We start from the raw sequence: 26,973 nt of genomic DNA, 5'->3' as shown, positions 1-26,973 counted from the left end.
TAGCAATTCTTGCATACAGTAGTTTGCATATTTTCTTCACTGCATTCTCCTTTCTGCGGATAATACACCCATGTTATAAAACCAACACAATACCAACCTTCCCATCTGTCAGATTCACCTATTTTATGTGATCTATCCCTCTCTCCTCTTGGGTGGACCTGTCATACTCGATTTTATGTAATCTGCCCTTTGCTTGTTTATTAAAATTGCAAATGACAGCCATTGGCTCAGAGGATATATATATATATATATATATATATATATATATATTATAATATATATCAGTGTTCATTAGAAACTTTATTTGGGACTTACTCTGAGAAAAACAACAAAGTTCTGGCACTGGGATCGTTTCTGTTTTCCAATGATCAGATCAAATGCATGGTGCGCCTGCAGCTGTGTGAGAAAGAGGGTTCTCTTAACTGCACCTTTCTGTTTCAACCAATCCAATTCAAGTTCAGCTTTCAGTACTGCAGAGACATAAATATACATGCAACTTTGATACTTAATAGCAAAAAGAAAAAACATAGATAATAGTTTGTTTAATACATTGAAAGCCAGCGATGGACAGAAATACACTATTTTTCCAGTACTTCATTCCTTTTCCTCATACGAAGTCAAGTCATGTTATTTAAATATGCCCTTTATAAGGTTAACCCCAATTTTTTTTTTTTTTTAATTTAAAATCAGATTACAAGAGGAGTACAACGGTTATTTTAAGAGAACATTGTGAAATAAGAGCCAAAAAAAAAAAAAAAAAGATAACAAATATAATGTTTCAATTTATTATTATTTGTTTTTTGGCAGGACTGTCAAAGTGCTAGATCTAAGAGATGTCCCACTGTTATGAACATGTCACTGTTTATGTAATGGATATGGCGTGTCCCTTGGCTTTCAGAGAGGGATATTATGCACATTGGCCTTGGAAGAGCACTGTTTCCATACAAAAAAAAATATATAAATAAAAACATAATTATCCTTATTTTTAAAGTTGCAGAATATATTAGGTGACCTTGTATACCCTGCAGATAACATACTAGATGGAAATTTAAGTGTTCTGTTAATACTGAACTTTTTTTCACCTGATTGGAAACAGTACTTTAATACCAGATGAGAAAGCAAGCATGCTGATGCAGGGAGTCATTAACACGCGTGCACACGCGCGCACACACACGTGCGCGCACCCACGCACGCACTCACATGCACACATTATTATCTCCAGTTTTGTTTTATTTAACAATAATAACTCAACATGTAGGATTTACAGTTTTAGCCTACATTCAAATGGGGAAATTCACTAAGAAAGTCAATGGCAGTTAACATGGGAATTAGCTCTGATACTGGAAAAGTGCCCTCCATTTTTCTTGGCGCCCATAAATGAACATATATCTGAAGAGTGTATTCCCTAAAAATGTTCTGGGCTAAGTTAATAGAGACAACATATTCATAGAGGAAAATTAGTATTGTAGAATTCATTTTCCATGTTTAAAATATGTCTAGAATACAAAAGCATGGCATTCTGTCTATTTCCCTGTGACAGCCGTGTTATGATAAGGTAAGATCTCCTGAAACATGTAATGATAATCGGAAACATGTTCCATGCGTTCCAGAAATAGTAAAGACAAATTATTGCAACATCAAGTGGACAAGATAAGATTTGCTGAAGGATGGAAGAGTATAGACAATTTGACTATATTTGTGTAAGGGGTCCACCCCCGGTTCCCCTGATCTTCCTTTGCCCTCTGCCTTACCCCTGTGGCAGTGGGGGAAGGGGACGGCAACTGCTCCCGGCGGGCACCGCCCTCTTGGTTGTGGCGTGAGCTTCGCCCATGCGCAGTAAAGATCGCGCACGCGGTCCCCATAGAAAAGAGCTGTACCAAGAACTACAATTCCCAGCAGCCTCTGGGGAATGCACTTTCACCCTTGTCACAGGCAGCATTGAAGCCAATAGAGCTGGCAGATTCTCATGCTGCAGAGTTGCAACAATGTTGTTTGCAGACAGGGTTTTTGTCAGTCAGAGACCGGAGCAGCCAAGGGAAGGAGGTAGGGTACAGGAGTCAGGAACTCCCTGTACTAGGCCAGCACCCCCAGGGCCCGAGGTAGCTAAATACCCCAGAGTGAGTGTTGCCAGGGACTGCCCTAGGTTAAGGGACCCTGTCACTCAGGTTTGCAAGTTGGAGTCAGGGAGCTGTGAGGGAAGGAAGGGGGCGGGGAGCGAGTGCAGCTCCTGCCCCATATAGGTACCCACACCCCAGGTAGGCCCCAACTCCCCACTAGGTTAGTGGGTAAGTGCTGAGGGAGGCCCAAGATAGGGACGCTGCCCTTAGTGTTAGAGTGCTGCCTTGTCAGAGTCACGGCTGTTAGTGCTGTGAGGTCTGACAGGCAGGCACAGTGTTGTGTAGCACGTTGGCTGCACACATCCAGTGGGTCACAGCTTGTTGCTGCAGGCGCTGGGATTAGTTTAGTAACAGTCAGGGCTGGGAAGAGTTAGGGGAGTGGGGCAGGCTAGTAACCCCTGTAGGCCCCTAGGAGCTTCCCCTAAAGCCATTACAGGTTGCTGTGCTGTAGGGACTGCCTATAGTATAGCGCGTGTCACTTAGTGCTGTAGGGACAGGTCCTATGTTAGGGATCCTGTCACGGTAGGGTAGGTTAGACAGGGACACAGCGGACGCTGCGGTTCCTGCTAAGAGGTTCGGATCCAAGTTGGGGTCCTAAGAGACAGTTTCCAGGTTGGGAACGCACTGGCGGTCCGCGTACAAAGGAGTCCGGTGTAGGATCAGACGGAACCATCACACGACGGATCCTCTGTGAAGTCAGTTGGAGATCCGAGCACGTGAGTGCTCGGCAGGTACTATCTAACACACAAGTGCACCAACGGGCCTTTAGTATAAATAGTGACTGCGCAGTCACCCATTGCCTCTCTCTGCAAGAGTGCGGGACATTGGGTGGGGTTCTTTGGACACTGGGTGGGATCACCTGGTGTTGGGGAAGCGTCCTGCTGGACGTCGCAGTAAGTGTCTCCTCGAGAGAGGGACACCTGTTCTGATATGTTATGGTATTGATGTGATGATGTGTTATATGCTGTTCCCAGTAAATGGTATTAGTTAATATATAAATCACTGTGTATGGTATTATTGATTGTCCTGCGAGGAATCACTCCCCCTCTGGTGGGAGCCATCGCAGGTGGAGGCGCTGCATCGTTGTAAGTGAGTACCCCTAGTATAATTGCCCCAGGTTCCCCGTGGCGGAAGCTCAGCCCTCCTGCGAGCCAACAAGTAATGCACCACACCTATGGTAACCTTGTATGTTCCCTTGCACCCCACACTATATCTGCGATTGGGGGGGGGGGGAATACCCGTTACATTTGCATTGTAAGCAGGTGGTAGGCCATAGTATTTCTGCATTGGTGCACCTATCACCTATATCCATTCACCTGAACAACGCATCACAACATTCTCAGAGAGAACACCAAAAAATACAATGCACTATGGGCCACAGTCACGGGCATTTTGTCGCGCCCAAATCTCTGCCGGTGTTTAGCTGCTACTCAAGGTAAATCCTTAACCTTACCCTACAAAAGCCTAATCTTAACCCATAATACTAATGCTACCCCATACCCTAAAAACCTTAACCCGTTACCCTAATCCCCTACCCCAAAAACCTAACCCCTTACCCTAAAACCACTATCCGTAACCCCCTACCCTAACCGCTATATTAACCCTTAAATTAAGTTACCATGGCGAAGTAGCTGGCAGCTGAGTGTCCAGCAGCAGAGCGGCTGCAGCGGAGGGTCACTCTGCGCAGAACGCCGGCGAAGATTCCGTATGGGTCACACTAACTATGCTGTGCTATTCCCTGGACAACACTTTATGGGCTATTCCTTTGTGGAATAGCACCACTAAGTAAATATGAGCCTCTATCTTAAGATTGCTTTAAGAATTTCAGTAGACAGCTACAACAACGGCAGCAAACCCTTACACACCAGCAGATACAAAGCCACATAGCACAAACTGAACTTCAGAGTTCTCCCTAACTTTACCAACACCATGAGCCTAATATATACTTACATAGCACGCATACATGAGTCAAGCACAGCTAGTCTGGGATACACCCCAGCTCATTACACAAATAATAATATCTATTCATTAAGTACTGTAACACTGTTTTAATGTAAATCACTCAATATTCTTTTTATCTGATTATTTAGTGCTTGCAAAATGTAATATTTAGAATGGTTTACAGACAAAGTGGAATAGGGGCTCAGCATATTTGACCAAAATACATCCAAACTAGAATACAGTATGACTATACTATCAGTTTGCATTGTCCATTACACACTGAACGGATGGTAATCATTTTTAGCCTATGCTGACCTGAGACACATTTTAACTAGTGACTGAGACAGGAAAGACTATGATTTTTGGGCGCCAATCTAATGAATCACCTCATCTTCCTGAGGTAACTCAGGAAGTCTTGGGATTTAATATATCTGTGATGTGGAAGCATTCCTTATTAAAGCCATACGCTTTTATTGTTTTAGAAATGATTGGAATGTAAAAAAAAAAAATTCTATAGAGTAATTGATTCAGGTTATAACCTGCATTTCTACAAATCTCATAGTGGAAATCCAATTTTGGACCCAAACTACTGATATAATTGTGATTTTTCTGGAAATTTGAGAAAATGTGAAATAATAATACCAGTAATGTGAGACATTGTCAATTACATGTTTTTCATTCTTATTTACTTTTATATGGTTCACATTTTTTTTAAAAATGTGTCATTCCCCATTTTCTTTTTTTTGTGTATTCTTGATAAATAATTTTAAAGAGCTCTATTGCTTGGTTTCATGTTTTTTGTTTTTTTAAACAGATGTGGAACCAAAGGTCCACTGGAACAGAATCGGTTATTTTCAGCCCAGGTTCCCAAGATACCTGACGGTAAAGTTAGTAGTGTCTCTGCCTCTTCAAGGGGAAACAAAATGGCCATTCAAATCTCATGGCCTCTGCAAGCCGATAGGAAGCTGCAAAGTCATCCGTTGCGTCTTCCAACTGGACTGCCCTATCAATCCCCTAAAGCAGGGGTCTTCAAACTCAGTCCCCAAGGGCCACCAACAGGCCGGCTTTTATGGCTATCCCTGTTTCAACGCAGGTGGCTCAATCAGTGACTCAGTCTTAAAATTGAACCCCGACTCGTTCGAGTTTAAATGTTCGGGCCGGTTGCGGAGAAGAGGTTTCTATGTGCAGCTGAGCTCACTGCAGATTCCGGCCATTAGGTGGCGCTGCAGAGCTCAAATGGCAGGTCTCCTGCCAGGCTCCTTCGGCTGGCTCCTTTCAGCACTATGTTGGTAACTAGAGACGGACAAACCAGTCCAAATCCATTCCCCAGAATTTTGTGGATTGTTTTGACAAAATCAGTCATCCGAACTCTGATTTCATATTTTTATTCTCTCTCTCTCTCTCTCTCTCTCCCCCTCTCCCCCTCTCCCCCTCTCCCCCTCTCCCCCTCTCCCCCTCTCCCCCTCTCTCTCTCTCTCTCTCTCTCTCTCTCTCTCTCTCTCTCTCTCTCTCTCTATTGCCTAGCTTGGCCTTTTTTTTTTTATCATTGAAATTTTTTATTGTGTTTTCCATAATAAAACATATTACAATTCAACAAGACCACAAAATACCAGTTTACACTGATTACAATATTCCTTTACATTTAACTGTGCACTAAACCAGTAAATAATATATTAAAATTACATATACTTTAGACAATGACAAACAAAAAAATTAATTAAATTTTAAATTGATAAGTCAGTTCTGTCTGCATTGCATCATTTCCCTCTGTACCTTTCCCCCCTCACCCACAGTTCCTTTTGTTGTTTCTGTGCTTTAGGTCTTAACCTTATCTAGGGATAACAGACATTAGATATTTTATTCTCTCCCCCTCATCACCTTCTGTGCCTCTCACGTACCAGACTTCTTAGTAAATACCACGACGTTTGGTCAAACACCTGCATCACAACCTCTCTGTCCCAGCCTGGTTACATTTCAATAAAGGGATCCCAATTTTTTAAGTGTTTCTGTTTTTAGCTCTTTATTGGTTTCGGCTTCCATTTTATCTAACATGGATAATTATATGAAATATTTGTTTAGCATCTCCATGTTAGGGGGTATATGCTTTATCCATTGTAACATTATGGTTTTTCTGGCTGCCAATAATGTAATTTCTACAAATGTAGGTATTCTCATCCTGTTATTCATGATCTTCCATTCCTCCAAGTTGCCAAATATCAAAGAAACTGGTTCTTTAACTGCAGTTATTTAACTGTATATAATCCAGCACTTGGTCCCAAAAATGTGCAATCTTGGGCCAGTCCCATAAGCAGTGTTTTAGGTCTGCTTTAGGTTGTTGGCACTTTGGACATCTATTCCTGGATTTGCCTGTATTCTTGTAACATGTTAAAAGCACAATATGCCCTGAGTGTCAGTTTTAGTTGCACCTCTCTCCACGTTTCTGATATGATAAGTTTTCTAGTTCTATCTAAACCAGTAAGTATTACATCAAGTTCCGTAATTTCCTTGAAATCTTTGTTCCAGGCCACAAAAACCTTTTGCAAAATCCTCTCATAATTGTTGTCTCTTATTAAATTATATATATATATATATATATATATATATATATATATATATATATATATATATATATATATATATATATATATATATATATACATACATATATATATATATATATATATATATATATATATATATATATATATATATGATATAGTCTATCTATTCTCTCTGGAAAGACTAAAAAATGATCAAATATATTATTTAACAATACTTCCTTTTTATAGTTCTCCAGTGATTTACAATAATGTGTCACCTGTGCATAAGAATATCCATGTGAACTAGGTATCTCCCACATTACCTTTAATTCCTTAAAGTTAAGGAGCTTTTCCTGGTCTTCCTTTATCAAATGTCCCATACACTTTAAGCCCTTGGCTTCCCACAATTGAAAGGATGTCTGATTTTGGGAGGAAGTTTGCATTTCCCTTAATAGGCAGAAATTTAGAGCTTGTGTATGATAATCCCATATGCGACCTTGTTGTCTTCCATGCTGCAAAAGTGTCTCTTACCAATATATTATCTTTGATCTCTCACGGCAATGCTCCCCACTTTGTATGTAGTATATCTCTTAGATTCATAGACATACCGGCTGCTGCGCTATCTCTAAATTTGAGTGGAAACTTTTCTCCAATATCCAATCGCCCGCATGCCTTATAACACAAGCTGAATTGTACTTTCTGATAGCGGGGAAATTTAGTCCCCCCGATTCTCTGCAGGAGTTGTAGTTTTTGTAATGCTATTCTGGGTCGCATTCCTCTAGAAATTAACCTACTGTACCAAATGTTCTATTTAATTCTTTGGTATCTGTATGTTTTATTAGTAATGTTAACGGGTGTAAGGGGTAGAGAATTCTGGCAAATATAACACACACATAGAAAGAAAAAAACATTAGCATAAACATCACTAGTATTTACTTTCCTTTTTTCCAGGAGCATCTCCTGCCTCCCATCCTATTGTGATACTTCACTCCTCCCGCTCCGCCATATAATATATATCCTTCCATTTACGCCTGACTAATAAGCTTCTGGCTTTTCTAACTACTTGTTAGGCCTTATTAACCTGTTATACCCCTTACAGCTTCCTTATATAAACATATTTAACTGCTGCTTGTATTAGCATAACTTTATTTTTGTACTACTACTACTACTTAGTTACTTAACACACCTAGCTTAGCCTTGAACTTCGACCTTCCCCCAATAACCGTTAACAAGGCAATTCTTATAGTCCCCTTTACTCCACTAATTTTTTTTCCTCCTTCAATCTTTTATCTCAGGATACCCCAAGAAGTACTTTTAGTCCTTTGCCCCATTCCAAGTCCTCAAGATACTTTTAAAGTCCCGGCGCTCTCTTCCTCTGCATCGTATTGCTCTCTTGCTGGCCTCGCTCCTTTTAGGGCTTTTGTCATTTTTTCCGTTGCTCCTTGATTCGCCCCCAGAGCCTTTATCTTGTGCCTTTGCTTTGGGTCTCTGTAAGAACTTTTCCGCTTCCTCTGCCATGTTGAACACTCTTGTTCCTGCCTCCGTGAAGACTCTGTGTGGCAGCGTAGCTTAATGTACATTTTTTGTTGCCCTTAAAAAGAGCGCTGCACACCTTGCTGAATTCCCTCCTTTTATCTGACACCGCTGCTTGGAATAACAGGATCCTATGTCCCTCAAATATTAGGCTGCCAGCACTTTTATATGCCCATAGCAGGTTCGCTTTTTCTGCAAATCTAGGACTCTTACCATTACTGCCCTGGGTCTGTTTTCTTGCCCTGGTCTGATCTGACCTAGTCTGTGGGCCCTCTATGAGCCTCTCCTCTAGCTTTCCCTACTCCTCTGGTGCCTTTTTTGTTTGTGTGTGTGCAGATTATTGCCTTTGTGGCTGCGATCTGGCGGAGCCTTCACTGAGCTCAGCCTTCTGCTGCTGCTCTGTCTGGTGCCATACCGGAAGTCAGATTTGCCTTTTGAGACTAATCCGCAGACCAAAGGAACTGGTCGATCCAAGGCGAATCCAAATCCACAAAATGTTTTGCCCATCTCTACTGGTAATGGTAAGTGTATATACTGTATATATGGTGTGTATATGATGCATGTATGGTATGTGTATATATGGTGTGTGTGTGTGTGTGTGTTTGTGTGTGTGTAAGTAAATTTGATGCATGTAATGGGTGTGTGTATATGATGCATGTAATGGGTGTGTGTATATGATGCGTGTGTGTGTGTGTGTGTGTGTGTGTGTGTGTGTGTGTGTGTGTATTTGATGCATGTAAGGTGTGTGTGAGTATATATGATGCATGTATGGAGTGGGTGGGTGCATATGATGCATGTAATGGGTGTGTATATATGATGCATGTATGAAGTGGGTGTATATGATGCATGTAATGGGTGTGTGTATATGATGCATGTATGGTGTGTGTGCATGTGTGCGTGTGTGCGTGTGTGCGTGTGTGTGTGTAATATGATGCATGTAAGGGGTGTGTATATATGATGCGTGTGGGGTGTGTGTGTGTGTGTGTGTGTGTATGATGCATGTAATGGGTGTGTGTATATGATGCATGTAATGGGTGTGTGTATATGATGCATGTATGGTGTGTGTGCATGTGTGCGTGTGTGCGTGTGTGCGTGTGTGTGTGTAATATGATGCATGTAAGGGGTGTGTATATATGATGCGTGTGGGGTGTGTGTGTGTGTGTGTGTATATGATGCATGTAATGGGTGTGTGTATATGATGCATGTATGGGGAGGGGGAGACTGAATTCTACCCACCAGGAGGATACTAGTTGGTCTGGCTACCTGTTCCAGAACCTGCAGAGGCTGTGCGGCCTGCCCAGAAGAATGTGCCTGGGACCTGCAGGACCCTGCGGCCGTGAACATGGTAGGCCACGAGGGACAGAGAATCGCCACGAGGGCGTGAACAGTAAAGGACTTGAGATTGCTAAGGGAGCAGAGCTATCCTGTCCAGGTTGCTGGATCCAGAGGGATTTACTGGACTCTTGCGACCAAGTTCCCACAACAAACAGATAAGGACTTTTTGATATTGTCGTATATAACATATTTCTAAACATGAGTGTGTTTTGGGCTGGTAATCAGTTTAGCTGGCTAGCCAATTTGAGAGGGACCTGCAGTGTAGTCAGTCTCCTAAAGAGGAGTAGGTTTTATTTTTATTGTTCCCTTTTCTTAAAGGGACAGCGTGCCTATTTGTTTGCTTGCTGTAAATAAAACCCTGTTCAACGAACTCTAGAGTTACCTGCCTTGAATATGGGACAAAACCCCATACAATGTGATTGGGAAATCACAATATCTAATGTATGTATTGGCATTGGGTGCAATAAAGTGTGTTATATTGTGTGTGCATATTGTGTGTGTGAGCATATATGTATAACATGCATGGTGAGTATGTGGTGTACATGTGTTTATATAGTGTGCTTGTTCATGTATGCAGCATACTAGCCAGGCGTGTGGGGAACACCAGAGTACCATAATTTATGATACCTTCTCCCTGAAGCACTAGAAATGAGCCTAAGTATCAGTACTATCTCTTTTGAAACTCCAGATTGGACCTTGATCATTTTTGCTAGATCATATTTTTTTTCATCTGATTGAGAGAAGTATTACATGTTATGCATGTAAGAATGGGCCAGAAGAAGGGGTTTAGTACCCTGAAACATTAACATTGCCCCCCTTACACTTTTGTGAATATTATTGTGTTATTTGTTCTTATTTTTTGCTATTAGTTTGTCCTTCCTGTTCACACTATGTTTGATTGCTCTGTTATCTGTATGCTTACATTGCACAGTATTTCATTTTTATTCTCATTCTATACTATTTTGACGTATTTCTGATTTAAATATTTTTATTTAACATATTTTATCTATTGGCCTAAAACCTTCAAAAAATGCTATAAAATTACACTGGGCTATTTAAATTATAGTGGCATGTACAATGTGTATGGACAGTGATGGTAAATTAAGATGAAATCACTTGACCATGTGTTTGTATTTCAGAGAAATACACAGTTACCCCTTCATCTCTATCTTTTTTTTAAATGAAATTGTATATACAGTAACGTCAAGTGTAGTGATCGGCAAATGTGTCAAAGTTTGGTCTGCAAAATTTTGGTCAAACTTTTCTATGTCTCTGCAAACCCATAACTTTATAATAATAGCATGTTCTTGTATAGCGCTGCTAGTTTTACGTAGCGCTTTACAGAGACATTTTGCAGGCACAGGTCCCTGCCCCGTTGGAGCTTACAACCTATGTTTTTTGCACCTGAGGCACAGGGAGATAAAGTGACTTGCCCATGGTCACAAGGAGCCGACACTGGGAATTGAACCAGGCTCCCCTGCTTCAAACTCAGTGTCTTTACTCACTGAGCCACTCCTTCTCCCTCACTTTGAAACCTTTTGTTATCAAAAACAGCACAAAAGCATGTAATTCTGCCTAAATCTTTATTTCTTTGCTGCAAGGTGTTTTTTTCTTTTTTACATTTGTCAACGTTAATTTTTCACTTTGTCGAATTTTTGCATAATTACGCAAATTTTAATACTTACCAATGTTACGTGGAATGCTTTGCCCGGACACGGCCGCACAGACCCTTACAGTGAAACTATGAAAAGATAAATAGAGAATAAATCACTCAAATAACGAATGCATAACTCAAGCTACGTTTTATATGGCACACACTGGTTTACAGTCTCCCTTGTGCTGCTAATGCAGATACTGTGATTCATCCGCAGCTTGTAAGCTATTTTATGGACCTAAAGAGGATACTAAAATAATAGATTCTAATATTAGATCTATTAAACTGTACAAAACCATCCTTCCCTTCACAGTTTGTGTGGGGTCAGCAATTTAATTGTGCTCATCAAGATATTCTTATGCAATAATGTCCCAGCCTTTCTTGAGAAGTTAATAATATAATGACACATATTCCTTTCAATTATTGTTCAAATTAAACAAAATTGGAATTAGCTTCACAATTAAAGTGCTATTTAAGTTGAACATATTGCTCTGGGACATCATTATTAGCAAGGGCTCTGGCATTCAGAATGCAAGCCTAAATGTTTAATACAATTATTCTCCCACAAATGGCCCATAATGGAGTGTTAAATCGCTGAAACTATTTTACATCAATTACATTGAGAACAATTAGCTTCTTGCAAATTCCCATAAAAGCCTATCGATTAAATATATCTCTGATGCAGTGATGTATGTATAGCCCGACTTAGATCTGCGATGGTACCACAGGGAAAGTTATGGTACCATTTGTTAGACAATCATGAACATCATGGCCCATATATTCACTAAGCAGTGCTATTCCATAAGACACATATTGGTGTTGGAAGACACTTTATGGCCAATTCAAGTGCCCCATAATATTTATATTGTTGTATATATGAGAAGGATAAGGTCTGTTCTTCACACAGAGTGTAGATGAACTTCCGCGCTCGAGCCGTCCGAAGATAAAAGTCCCCCCTTGCTGCTATCCGTGCTTGAGCGTCCCCTCTAAACGCTCCTAAAGGGGGTTCCAATAAAGGGGTCTCCAGAACAAAAAAAGCGCACAGAGCGCACCGGGGGTTAATAACCAGATATGCAGAGCTATGCTCTAAGGTATATAGATAATTGCAAACAGGCAATGTGAAGACACAACACCTTCTAAGTGTATAGTGGCAAATGTATTCAGTATATTAAAAACACAGAGTAAAAAGTTAACATTAGAAGGTTCACAACAGATCACAACACAGTCAAGGCAGGCGGTTCCTAGACCGCTGCTCTAACATTAAATAAAGCCAAATGAATAACTAGCAGGATAGTGCACACTGTGCACACACAATACAAACACATACAGACACTCTGGTCACAACATGTAAGGAATACCCAATGTGGCAGACTAAAACAAGACCTGCTGCCGGGTACGGGCTGACGGGGGGAAACAGAAATGTGATGTACTGTATTAGTTTGCTCTATTTTTCACAATAAAGGCAAGTAACGTTTCCTACAAAATTGATTTCATGTGCAGGAGCACCTGATGTGGATAGACATGAAAGTTCGTTACACTAGGATAGATGTACAGTATACACTTTCATAGAGCCCATCATATAGTCTATTAGGTCAATACAACAACCACTAAAAGATAAAACGCACCTTAATGTCCAATGTGCAAAACTTACATATTAAAGCAGCAGTCAAAGCTGCCGTTTTTCCCCCCTTTAATATCTGCATCAATACAATTCACACAATGATAAGTAATTCGCTAAGTTGCCGATCGATCCATTCCTCTGTGATCGATCGGCGAAGATTCGGCTCAGGGGTTCATTAAATGGCTGTCAGTGCAGCAGAAGAGGACCAAAGATGCAAAGTTCTGTGGGGAAGATCATGAGACCAGGCAGTCACTAGATACAGTTGGTGCACTGCTAGAGGGTGGGGCTCAAAAAGGGGTGTGTCTTAGCCTGTTTTAGAAGAGTAAGGGGATGTGACTTTGTAAATGGTTGCTATAGGAACAAAAATGCTTGTTACATTATAATACATTAAAAATGTCATTCAGCGTTGTTGTTTTTTGTTGTTTTAACGCTACAAGTTTTTTCTCATAGTACAAAGCTGATTTATTCTAAAAAACACATGTAGGATATTGCTTGGTCTGCAGCTTTAACTGTCTTATGTTCTACGCACATTTCTTAGTAGGGGAGACATAAACCTCCTCAGTGATTCCTCCCGACTCTAACTACAGTACATGGCCAGTCTGACTGCATGTCACCATGAGATCTTAATCCACTCTTTACTGTCTAACTGACATTCTTGGAAACCCCACATTTCTTTGGGAAATAAAGACTTGGAAAACCAAGCCAGGATTAGCATGTCACAATCTGATGCTGTTAGCTTGGCAGTATTGTAACTATTAGCACTCCCCAAATCACTTGGAGAATACAACGGGAAATGGATCTTGTGCTGAAGTAACAATGAACAGAAACGTCCTGACATCATGTTTGTGACATGTCAGGGAGTATGTGCCTGACAGGAGGTAAATTGAGAAAAATGAGCAGGGCTATTCCTCTAATAGGGAAGCACATCATCACGGCCAATGACATGCAGTCCCAAATGCGTTAAATGTACCTATAATTGCGTTTCTTTGGGAGACACTAAAACCTCTAAAAAAAACCTTTAATCATAATGCACTGTAACAGAAGATTAGCTTCCTCTTTGTAATGCAATTAAAATGAGCAATAAATGGACACGATACATCTGGCATGTCCCATGGCCTTACTTAAGGCCAGAAAAATTCCTACATACCATTAAGCAAGATGTTAACACGAATTTAAAGAGTAATTATGGCAGCTCATTCCTGCTCTCATGAGACTGAATCAAGACTTGTTTTGCTAATTTCCCATGGGGGATTAAATAATTAACTATTTGAAGAATGAAGCAGCATCCTCATATTTGCATCAACGTGTGTTGTCTTTTGCACTTAAGCCCTTTGCTGCATTTTGATTTCATTGGGATTTCCTAATTTAAGTGTCATAACCAACTTGATAAAGAAGGTTACTCAAGTATTTTCTATTTGTCACTTTGAATGAATTTGCCATTGTAGTGAAAAGACCTGATTTATACTACTCATGATAAACTGAAGCCCGCTGAGAAGTTTGCACTGATTTCACCATCATATCCTGCCTGGCTGTCAAAGGCTGAGCATGCTGCTATCTTAACAAGCCTGATAACAGTTAGATATCTGTTAGTACGAGTGCCTTGTAATATCTGCACAGAGGAAGGATCTCCACATATACAGTACAGATGTAGCAGACGTTAATGCTCCCATGGTCGCGTTGCACCAGGACACACACAACTCGCCAGCGGTAGCAGACACCATTGTGAATGCATTAGCCGCGTGCTAAAAAGGGGCGGGGCTAACACGTTATTGCACCTGCTGGAGTGCGCCAGGTGACACGTGCTACATCTGTATATACAAAAAACAGCTATGTAGGGGTCTAATTACTAAAGTCTCCAGGCTGCAAAGCTATGGCAAAAAGGTTCCTTCATCCAACATGAGAGGTTGGAAAGATTGTAACTACTTGTTGGTCCAATAAAAGGTATCATACCTCCTACTCCCTCTCCCTCCTTTGTTACTACATGGAAGAAAGGACCAACACGGCGTCCCACCCTTCTTTGCATAAATATAAGTGATTGTGACTATACATTTCTGCAAGTCTATTTAAACTAGTGCATTGGTGCTCCATCACATACAGTATATCTCCACATGTTTAGGTGGACCCGCATGTATCTTTTCTGATTAAATATAAACACTATCCAAATAAAAGATGCAAAAATAAGGCAAATTGTAGCGCCTGGCTTAAAGAAGAAAAAGGGGGGGAAAAAGATATCAACAGTGACAACTATACGTCCAGATCAGCAACATTCTTTACATATGTACTATTCAAACATAAACCTGCCTATTCATAAGGAAAAACTATATACAGTACTTTGAAATTCCTATAAAAAAAATATTTATGAAAAGAGTTTTATGGTTTTCCTATAATCTTAGCCTAGGAAATACACAGTTGTGGGAACATAAGTCTGAGTTTTCACATTATATGTATATGCTTAAAAATGTGTTTTAAAGTATATTTTAATAAATACTGTAGACTCAGTGTTTCTTTTTTTCCCCCTCTGTTGGAGATGCCATGATGACCATTGGTCCAGAAATATGTCCAGGATTCCACCACAGAGGTGGCTGTACTAATAATATATCTTGAGGCTTTGGAAATTAAAGGCTCAATTCACCTATAAAACATCATTATTATAACCAATCAGTCCTGGACTTCTTGTTTTTCTATCTGCTTGCATTGTGGATGGAATAGCAGCAGTCCTGGAGTTTCAGACTTCCTTAAAGTTTGCTTGCATGGGTTTCTTTCATTTCTCTTGCACAGGAATATCCATCAGCATGCATTCTGTACAAGTTATGCAGCTGGCTAACAAATACAGAAATCTATCCCACGAGATTAAAGACTTATATGACTGTTGGAGTTTCCCTACTAATTGTTTTCATATGCTGAATGCAAGGTTACAACAACTACAAGAAAAAAAATATTAAAATAACATAAAGAAAACCAATAACAAAGACAAGCATCAGCTAAAAATTAGCTTTTTCAATCATTTGAAATAAATACTACAATAACGATGTTATTATTTTAAGCCCTGGGAATGTCGTTTTGATACATTTGTACAGTGTGCAAGATACAGATACATTTGTACCTTTAATATCCTACTCTATAATAGCTGCACAAATAGAGCAAGGTGCAGTAATTTAAGATCTGTAAAATTAAAAGAATTCTTTGTTAATTTATTTCCATTAATGTGCAGGTGGTGGAAATTAGCGTCGGTAAAAAAAAAAAAAACATAACACCAAACTCACGAAATAAAATATTCTATTATTTTTAAAAGGACCCTTTTGAGGTGTGTTTATAAAACCGTATCATGAATTTCCCCAATTATTCCCCCCATCCAAAACTCAGAACATTCTCCAGTATTTAAAAGTAATGACGACACTATATACTTCTTCTTCAGAAAGGAATTTCTTATAATAGAGCCCTGAACAATTCCTGGACAGTAGTGCAGTTCCTACCAGCTCTCTATCCATATTATGCATGTGTATACTGTATATACAGTACTGTGTATTTGTATGTATTTATAGGAAATCCTATTATGCATGTGTATATATACTGTGTATATATGTGAATTTATAAGGCATCCTATTATGCATGTGTGTATGTGTATTTATAGGACATCCTATTATGCATACAGCATGTTACATAGATAGTAAAATAAAAAAAATAATATAGTGAAATATATCTCAAAATTGGGAGAACTGCATTAATTATATTATATACGTTTATACTGTAGAAGGGAAAACCTGGCCTAAGGAGCCTGCATATACTGTATTTGTTTATCAGGTCTTCTAGATGAAAAATAAAAAAAAAACTGCACATACTGTATTTATGAAAGAAAAATCTCAATTGGAATGTATTTCTTTAATGCAGAATTGTGCCCTGTTTTTGCCCCATCTTGGCAGTCTACAAACTTTGTTATACAGTATGGTACATATTTCCCAGCTGCTATCACTTCAACTCAGGACTTCTTTAATATGAGACCACACAAATCTCCCCAAAGGCAGCTGCCCAAAGAGAGTCTCCCCACCCATGCCTCCCTTTCACTGATCCTGTCCACTAAGCCAGCGTGGACAGGGTTCATTTCATCAAGAAAGGACAGACACAGCTTGAACAACCTGGAGATCATCACCTTCCCCTCCACCCCCCCACGCCTCCCACATCCCCCATCGCCCCTGCATTTTTGCTGTGGGGATCTGTTTGCTTCCAGTTGCTATCACTTCACCTCAGGACTTCTTTGATATGAGACCACACAAGTCTCCCCAAAGACGGCAGCCTTCAGCAGCAGCAAAAGGGTGTCAGCCATTTGCTGATGTTAGAGATGCTCTGTTACAATTCACATAATCATTTATTATCTCTAACTGTCCATGAAATGTCTGTAAACTGAATATATAACCTCTGCTCATTTAATGTACCCCCCGCCCCCTGTACCTTATGCTTCCACTTACTCTTCCCTATATATTGTAAGCTCTTCGGGACAGGGCCCTCCTTACCTACTGTAACAATGTAAGTTTACGTTATTTTATTGTTTTCGTCCTCCAACCTCATTGTACAGCGCTACAGAATATGTTGGGGAATAATAATAATAATAATTGTATTTAATTCTAGTCATTCTCAAACGGACGGTAAAGTATTGTGCTGCCCCCTTAAGTGGAGGCCTGTATTTACTTTTAAAAAAATGAGGATGACGATGATGATATCATCTTATGGGTTCCCCCCTATTTGTATGTTAATATAAATAGAGACAGTGACACAAGAAAGCACAAGTATCTCAGTACTTCTGGTGGATTTTCGTTGTTTCACTATAAGTATAAGAAACTAGGAGTCACCAGACACTGTCTGACATGGAAAAAGACTCCGTGTATATTCACTAAATGCAGTTAGCCATTATTGCTTGTTAACGGCCCCTAAAACTTAATTAGCGTTTTCACAGTGCAAGACTCACTCAAATGAATTGCTGTCAATAAGTGCTAATGATTATTGCACTATAGAATGTGTCATTTACCAACAGGAACAAATGAAAAGAAGATAGAACAGGATCTTCTTACCAAGTCACCAGTGTCTCAGAACTAGAAAGCTGGCAGGTTTTATTCTCCGGGTTCAAAATCATAGGATGGAGAAGGAGTTGAGCATCGACTGTCACTACAGGTCTAGTCCTGTGTTAAAGAGAGGGAATTAATACAGTACCAAAGTAAGTCACTTATTGCTGGGGAAAACCATATGTTTATAATGTTCGTGTGCAGATTGTCCTTTAGACCAATGAAATAGTGTGCAACACACTGGCCGTAAGAGTCCTATCACATCCCTTTACCAAGGAACTAGCCCTTTCAGTAAAAATGAGTTAACTATAAGCAATATAATCCCCACAAACACAGCAAGACAGTGACTGTTTTGTTTAATAACCACAGTCTCCCAGGGCATCAGTTATATAGCAGCAGCTGCACACTGCACCAAAGTGAATGGGTTAACAGTGTAATGGAGCTACGGCCTTTTTGGGATGATAATGATGTAAGGTGGTAGTAGATCAGAGGTGGCCAACTCCAGTCCTGAAGGGCCACCAACAGGTCAGGTTTTCAGGATATCCCTGCTTTAGCACAGCTGGCTCAATCAGTGGCTCAGTCATTCTGAGATAGCCCTGCACCAACTCAAACTTAACATGTTAAAAATTGAGCTCCTCATACTTCCCCCCCAAAGCTGACCCTGCTGTCCCCTTTTCCATTACTGTTGGCTCTACGATCATACACCCAGTATCACAAGCACGCTGCCTTGGTGTCACATTTGATTCCTTCCTCATATTCACAATGTAGCTAAAACCTGTCGTTTTCTCCTCTGTAACATTGCAAAGATACTTCCTTTCCTCTGTCTAAAACTCTAATTCAGGCCCTCAATCTCTCCCGTCTTGACTATTGTAACCTTCTAATGTCCAGTCTTCCTGCCTCTCACCTGTCTCCTCTACAATCTATCCTAAATGCTGCTGCTATAATCACTTTACTCTCTCCTACTGTAAATCTGTCTCAGCTTTTCTCCTGCTGAAATCCCTCTCCCGGCTTCCTATTAAATATCGTGTCACTTCAAAATTCTCCTCTCTTTTAAGGCTATACACTCCCCTGACCGTCATTACATCTCAGCCCTAATTTCCTGCTACTTAACTGCCTGTCTCTTGCGTTCTGCTCAAAGATGTCTTCTGTCTACCCCTTTTGTATCTAAAGCCCTGTCCCAACTAAAACCTCTCACTCACTGTCCCACACCTCTGGAATTCCATGCCCCTCAATATCTGGCTGGCACCCTCACCTTTTGGACCTTTCTTAAAACACACCTCTTTAACTAAGCATATGAATAGCTCAGTTGTCTGATATTATACATCTTATATGCACTGACTTTGACCCCCTGCAGACACACTTATCATAATACCCTCCTATTGTCTCTTTAAGTTCTCCCCACTTACTGTACCACTTAGATTGTAAGCTCTTCAGGGCAGGAACTCCTTTTCCTAAAGTTTTAGGTCTGAAGCGCTTATTCCCATTGTGTTATAATATTATGTCATGTGTTTTGTAAAGTGCCAAGTACCTGGATGGCGCTATGTAAATAAAGATATACATACATACCCCTGTATTTCATAATGTTGTGATGTTATTTCAACAAGGTGATAAAAGAATAGCTTCTAACAGCCCCAAACCTCTTAAAATAGGTTTACAGAACTCCTAAAGATGTTTAATAATTTGTGTGCAGGGTATAGTATATTCATTTTAAAGCCAACAGATTTAATTGAATCCACTCATTGAGCCATTGTTCGTTACCAGTGATCTACTTCCACTAATTTATAGTGTTTGTATCTACATTGCAAGCTGCCTATTAAACCCTGTCACTATCACCAAATATGAAATATAACTTTTGCTTACCTGTAAACAAATGCTTTTCCTGATCCAAAGGCACCTACAATTAGATCTAGGAATAAACAGAAAACAACATATAGTGTATGTAGTCATATATTATAGGATAGCTCAGGAAATGTGCATAGAAACATGTTTACTTCATGTTCACATTAGTTACTGTAAGTAGGTCAAAGTTGTAACAAATCTGGGTAAAAACTGGCGCTAAAGTACTGTCACTGATTTATCAAAGAGAAACATCCCTTTAGATTTAATGGGAAAATTATGTCTTGATAAATTTGGTGCAGTTTTTTTTACCACAGTTTTGTAACCAGGAGACTTTGATAAATGACCCCTTGTTGTCTGGAAAACAAATAGGGGTTATGTATCAAAGTATTTCTGCTGTCACACGGGAGCAAAATACTGTATATGGGGTTTATGTAAGATAGTAAAAATTGGGCAAAATCCTTGAAAACCAACGCTATTTCCTAGAATATATATATACCATACACATTTTAAGTTATGGTGGGTGAAAAAGGCGACAAAAAGCATGTAGCCAATAAAGAATTGCAAAGCCAGTACAACCAACCTGACAATGATGAGACCCACAAGGTCGAAACAGCTGTCTGTGAGTGGTTTGACTGGCTCTACATCTAATCCCACGCTGTGGTTAGAAGCTGTATGAACAGCAGAGCATTTGCTTATAAGGGTTCCATGTAAAAATGGATTTCAGGCAAAAGATGACACATTGTGTGCTCATTTGCATGTCATTTCCAAGAATGCCTTGCTGCAGTGGGAGCACTGTATGCTAGGTGATAATGGTGAAAGGCAGGGTTGCAGACCTGTCTAAGACATGTGAATGTGCTCACAAGTGATATTCGTTATTATATACAGTATACCTCTACATACATATATAGATAGATAGGTCCATAAAATGGCCGCACACACAGGGGGTAAAGAGCACACTTTCCAGGAGGCAGTCGTGGTGGACAGTAGAGGAGATAAGGAATAATCAAAAAAGACACATGATCTATATTACCAGCACAGCACTAAGCAAGGGCAAAAATTATTTAATTGCATCCAGGCCTGACATTTCGGTCCCCAGAGGCAAACTGAAAAAGGTCCCTCTGGGACCGAAGTGTCGGGCCTGTGTGCACTTTGGATGCAATAAAATAATTATTGTCCTTACTTAGTGCTGTGCTGGTTATATACATCACTTGTGATTATATATATATATATACACACACACACACGCATATATATTAATTAGATTTCATATTACAATTCCCTTACTGTCACGATTACTATTCCCTTACTATTTATGCTAATAATACTGAGTACGTTATATGCAAATTGGACTAGACTGACTATCCCTTGAGTCCAGGGGCAAACGTACACCTTTCCTGTCTCACTTTCAAATACTTTCTGGACAAATTACTCAATTACGGTATATGAGCAGGCGTCTCCTCCCTACTGCACAAAGCAACCATCTCCTTATATCCACCACCACAAACCTGCTTACTGCATGGTTCCAAGGTTCAATAAAGAATCTGATCGTTCTTCTTTCTCTTAAAGAACACCCCACTTCTGGAACAATTTACCGGAGTCCCTCACACCCGCCTCCTCTCTAAGTTCTTGCAAGACTTCGGCTGCATTCTACTTTAAACATGTTTGTAACTGTAACTTGTAATGTTGTCAACATTATTTTGTGCCTGGGACATACTTGAAAACGTGAGGTAACTCGCAATGTATTTTTTCCTGGTACAATGTTTTATGGATAAAAAATAAATACACAAGATCTGTATATATTCTGTTTGATTTACTTACATTCACAACACCGCCTATTGAATAAAATGCTTTGTGCTCTCACTACACTTATCATTATATGTCAGAAAATACCAGCGAGACTGCATTTACCAGTCTATTTGTAAAATTGATACAAGCGCAGTGCATTTTCCTATTTACTGCCAAACATGCCTCGGCATAAATAAACAACCCTCATAAAGAATAAATGTGACATTTCTAAGCTACAGTATATTTCATCTTCACTCTCTTGTTGGTCCACAGAAAGGTATTACAACCTGTGACAAATCTACTGTACCCAGGCAAGATTTTTTTTTACACAACATATTCCAAGAGTCTTATAGAGCAGCGGTGCAAAAACTGGGGGGGGGGGGGGGGGGTGACCTGTGGGGGGCACTTATGAACCTGGAAGGGGGGGCAGTTATAGACCTAGAAGTGGGAGCAATCATGGACCTGGAAGGGGGGGCAGTCATGGACCTGGAAGGGGGTCATTATCGAACTTGGGGAGTTATGGTCCTGAGGGGCAAGTAGTTATGGACCTGGAATGGGGGGGGGTGGACCTGAGAAGATAGGAAGGACTAGGAAGTATGGGCCTGGGGGTATAGGTAGATACCTGGGGGGCAGGGAGGGGAGACCCAAAGCAGAGGGGGGGAGTCAAGTGTGCCTACTTGCTGCTTGAAGGATTGAGGAGGCTTGCAGAGGTCCCTTCCACTGGCCCACAGCATGCTTCCTCTGACAGGCACCTCTGCGAACACCTTCCAGCAGGCTCCCTCTGCTCTGACAGTCATCTCTGCGGATCTGGCACTACATTAGGGTTGCCTGCGGGAGTATCTGAGCCCCTTGATTCACCAGGCCCAGTACAGGAGTCCCAAATTCTCCCCCACCGCCCCCCTGTCAGCGGCCCGATTATATATAGTCAGCATGATACACATCAATACAGTACATTCATTGTCTCTTTGAAGTTTTTCAGTGTGAGCTTATATTGTCACTGAGTTCTATGATTTAGGGTGGAATGGTTGTACCGGAAAGTGTGCAGGATATCATTTCATTTGATGATTAGGGTATTGAAGATCATTTATCAAAAGTTTCCAATTGGCCGAGTACTGTCAATAACCTCACCACTAGCTCAAATGGCTGGGAAAATATCACATTTTATTTAAAGCTTTTTAGCTCATAAATCAAATAATTATTTCAATTCATTGTGTGTGTGTGTGTGTGTGTGTGTGTGTGTGTGTGTGTGTGTGTGTGTGTGTGTGTGTGTGTGTGTGTGTGTGTGTGTGTGTGTGTGTGTGTGTGTGTGTGTGTGTGTGTGTGTGGCACCTAAAGAAGAGACTGTGAGTTTTCCCAAAAAATGCCTAACCAGCCTGCAAAGAAATCAGTTTGACACCAATACATCAGACCGATTATAATGTGAACCGGAGAGGAGGGGGCTCCACTTCCATTCCGATCCCGCTCACAGATGGAGAGGGGGACACGGTCGTCCCCTAAAATAGTTACCGGGATCTTTCTTTTCTCTTTTCCCTATGAGAACTTATTTTGGGAGTATTTGTGTTTGGGGTGGAACAGGCTATTCAGAATCAAGGTGCCGAGAATTGTTTCAAGAACGTGTTTCCTTTTGGGAGCTTGAAGTCATACCTCGTATTATTAGATACTATTTTAAATTATTAGATACTAATTTAATGACCTTTGCAGCCCTATAAAGGGTACTATACGGTACATACTTACTCTTTCAACCACAATAATGCACAAAATATACAAAAACCATCCTGGGACATAAAACAGAACTTCTGCAAATAAGACCTATTGATGTAGTAAGTTGTATTTATAAAGAATGGCCTGTTGCAAAGTAATTGTAGGTATTGTAGCTATTTAAATATGGAAGCCAGGTTGCCACACACAGGAGTTGCAACTAAAATATAAATGTGCAGCATTTACAAAAGAGTTTGGGGTGCGGCCACTTTTAGGCATTACCGTGACTTTACAGGTACCTCCCATCTTCTAAATCTTCTGTGAGGATATTTAAATGCATCACCAGGCTCCAATCCTAAGTTATTTTATAGACTGCTTGCTTTGATAAACATAGAAAAAAGCTTTTCTACATAGCACACAGTTTACTAGCCTTCACTACAGGCATACCCCGCATTAACGTACGCAATGGGACCGGAGCATGTATGTAAAGCGAAAATGTACTTAAAGTGAAGCACTACCTTTTCCCACTTATCGATGCATATACTGTACTGCAATCATTATATATGTGCATAACTGATGTAAATAACGCATTTGTAACAGGCTCTATAGTCTCCCCGCTTGCGCACAGCTTCGGTACAGGTAGGGAGCCTGTATTGCTGTTCAGGATGTGATGACAGGCGCATGCGTGAGCTGCCGTTTGCCTATTGGGCGATATGTACTTACTCGCGAGTGTACTTAAAGTGAGTGTACTTAAAGCGGGGTATGCCTGTATACAGTAGGTACTACTTGTGCTGTGCACTGTGTGCATTGCCCTGTTTTTCCAGCTGCAAGGAGCATCTGGTGTAAGAGACTCAACTGAAAGTGACAACACTAAGCCTATTTCAAGTAGCAAAGTGATCCCAAGCGCTCTGAGTTTTTTCTTCAGCCTATCCCAGGAACATATGCAAACATAAAAGTTGCCACTGCCTGCAATGTCTCAAAAATGCTATTTATAATTTCCCTACATTATACTAACTGGCAGCCTCCGGTATCAAGGGAGTTCACTGATTGTTAACTCATCTCTCATTACTAGGGGGGGGGGGAACCTTCACAGAACAACTGAGATTTGACATGAAGAGAAGAGCTACATTTCAAGGTTTTTGAATGCAATACTCGTGCGTGTTTTTCTTTAACCTCGCAAAATTGGCACATTTTAGACGCATCTGTTAATCCCATCTGTGATTTCGTGGCCTTCGGGACTGTATGGTGCTAAAGAGGTTAAATAATGGATCGGCTTTATCTTTTGTACATGAGCACAGGCATTATGGGTACATCGCCAAGAATTACAATAGACTTTGATTACTGAGGGAACCTACTTGCTCCAGCACAGCTCCGTACATACCAATATTCCAAAGAACATCCCCCAGATGTCTGTTAACTGTCCACATGTTTAAAAAAAACAACTAACTCTTCTTACTTTTCAGACTGATTTACCTGATGGCTCTAAAGATACTGGCTCTTAGCAAAGTTCACTGCTATGTTCATTTCATACAAATGTAACTCTTGCTGTCACTTATGTTTATAGAATAGTTTGTCACTCTGTTCTGTATCCTAGAAATTACTTGAACATACGATGTACATCTCAATATATATGTTTCCTAGCAACATATTTTCAAAGGAGCATACGGAGACAGAGCAGAGATGATGCATACTGTACTAGAGAACAGAACTTGGGTGCAGGCAAATGTACAATTAAATGTATCATCTTTAACTGTGCATGCAATGTCTTGTATACCCTGTTCGCTTAATGTAACTATGTTTTTGTAACCATGTATTTGTCATCATAACTCTATGCCCGGGACATACTTGAAAACGAGAGGTAACTCTCAATGTATTACTTCCTGGTAAATCATTTTATAAATAAATAAATCATAACGATAAAGGCCCATGTTTACTTAGCAGTGCTAAGTTATAACACACATTAATGCCCATGAAATGAGTCAACCATAAGGTGCTTTATCGCTTAACACTGGTAGTGTCAGTGGTAGCTCATCTTGCTTTCAGATAATATTTCATCATCATCTCCGTTTGAAAAATCCCCCAAGTCTGCTTAAGAAATATGCCCAAGAGCCACATTCAGTTTGTTAATCAGACTGTAGTAAAACAGTACGATAATAAGAGGGCTTGAACGTATAGCAATATAATGAGGCTTATATCCGGGAATATTCTTGGTGGTACGGGCTCAACTCAAGAAATTCGCTAGTGTCTTCTTCTTCTTTAGTACCTTATCCCTGGATAGGAGCACGCCCAATACGGAGGTATACACTGCCACAAGGTGCCATGACCAGCGAAGTCCAGGGGGGAATCTGTGTATGGAATTAATCACTAAAATGTTGGCACTAACGAGGTCTTTAAGTAAATGTATTAAACAAAAAGATCAACGTTTCAGTCCTCTCTTGGACCAAGAATGGACAAAACGTTGATGTTTTCATTTAATAAATTGATATTCTTTACTTAAGGACCTTGGGAGTGCCAACATTTTTGTGATTCTTCCTTCTTTAGTACATCAGCAATATATTTTTCTAATTTGGCGATGAAAACACACAAAACCTACTACTCTCCCATAAATGAATGTTATCCTCTTATACTTCTCCAGGGCCGCCAACGGAAATATTGGAGCCCTGGACAAATGAAAGGAGAAGGGGACCCTCTTTAACTCCCCAACCCCATGGCACACTGGGAGTCCCTGAGTGGGGGAAGGGGGGGGAGATAAGGTATTCGCTGATGGGAAGGGGAGAAGGAGATATGGGCCTGGAGGTATAGATAGGGACCTAAGGGCCATGGAGGGCCACAACCGAAGGGGAGCGGAGTGTCCACCTGCAGCCTCGGAAAGTAGAGTGGCCTGCCATATGGGGGGGGTCAGGGGCGGCAGCAGGTGCCTGTCAGAGAGACCCTGCCAGTGTCTGGTTGAAAGGAGGCCCTTAAGGGTCCACGGATAAGGCACTACATATTAGGGTTGTGGGCGGGGGGTACAGGCCCTTTGACTAAACGGGCCTAGGACAGCAGTCCCAGCTGTCCCCCCTTGTCTTCGGCCCTGTACTTCAGCACTGAAGAGGTTGAGGATTCATGGGACAATGTCACAGGAGAGGTGAAGGAAGTAGCAACAAAGTAAAAGGTTCTTGGCAGTGAAAACTAATTTACCAACTCCAGAGGTCGTGCTGGAAGGAACTGAAGAATATATTCCCTTAGAAAGGAAACAAATGAATAATTATGCTAAATACTGTATTTTAATACACAGATAAGTTCATTTGGCAGTAGATCTGAATGACATTTACTGGAGAAACGTAGGAAAATAATTGCCAAAACATTGCAGTGAACTTTTTGTACGACCCCCTGTACATTACAAAAAAGAAACATAAGTATCTGCGCAAATAGCAGAAAGTTGTAAACACAAAAGGTTGATTGAACCCAACCATTATAGCTTAGCTGTTTCGTGGGGGGTTTTCTAAACAAAAATTTGCAGCAAAAACACATTCACAACTAGGTCACATGGCTTTTACATGTACTGTATGTATATATACACTATCTTTATTTATGTAGTGCCGACAGTGTACTAAGCGCTTCACAAAGACAATACCACACAGGGAGTCATAATAATACAATAAGCGCAGCAAAGTCAGACAATAGGAAAGTAAGTCTCTGCCCCGGAGAGCTTACAATCTAAGTGGTATGTTGGGAGACTTGCAGAGACTGCAGGTGAGGGAATAAGTGCAGAATACTAGTATTTTCACAAAAATCTGTCAGAAGCTAAATTTGGCAGTCATTTTATCCAGAAATGGTGCATTGTGATCCTTCACAAACATTTTATGAAAACGCA

At 40.5% G+C, this 26,973-nt stretch overlaps 1 protein-coding gene across 2 annotated transcripts in view; it reads right to left on the bottom strand.

The window, feature by feature from the left end:
- ITGA8 (integrin subunit alpha 8) overlaps window positions 1-26,973 on the bottom strand; it is a 191,623-nt gene that overhangs the window by 91,077 nt on the left and 73,573 nt on the right. For both annotated transcript variants that reach the window (XM_075587420.1, XM_075587421.1), the window contains 4 exons: window positions 19,656-19,701; window positions 17,805-17,912; window positions 11,152-11,207; window positions 316-470 (listed from right to left, as the gene is read on the bottom strand). In XM_075587420.1, the coding sequence (XP_075443535.1) occupies window positions 316-470; window positions 11,152-11,207; window positions 17,805-17,912; window positions 19,656-19,701 (365 nt within the window). The remainder of the gene's footprint in view (window positions 1-315; window positions 471-11,151; window positions 11,208-17,804; window positions 17,913-19,655; window positions 19,702-26,973) is intronic.

This window comes from Ascaphus truei, chromosome 2, assembly GCF_040206685.1.
Source record: "Ascaphus truei isolate aAscTru1 chromosome 2, aAscTru1.hap1, whole genome shotgun sequence".
NCBI classification, from domain to species: domain Eukaryota; kingdom Metazoa; phylum Chordata; class Amphibia; order Anura; family Ascaphidae; genus Ascaphus; species Ascaphus truei.
Note: the sequence above shows the minus strand (reverse complement) of the source record. Positions and strands in the feature narration are given on the sequence as shown.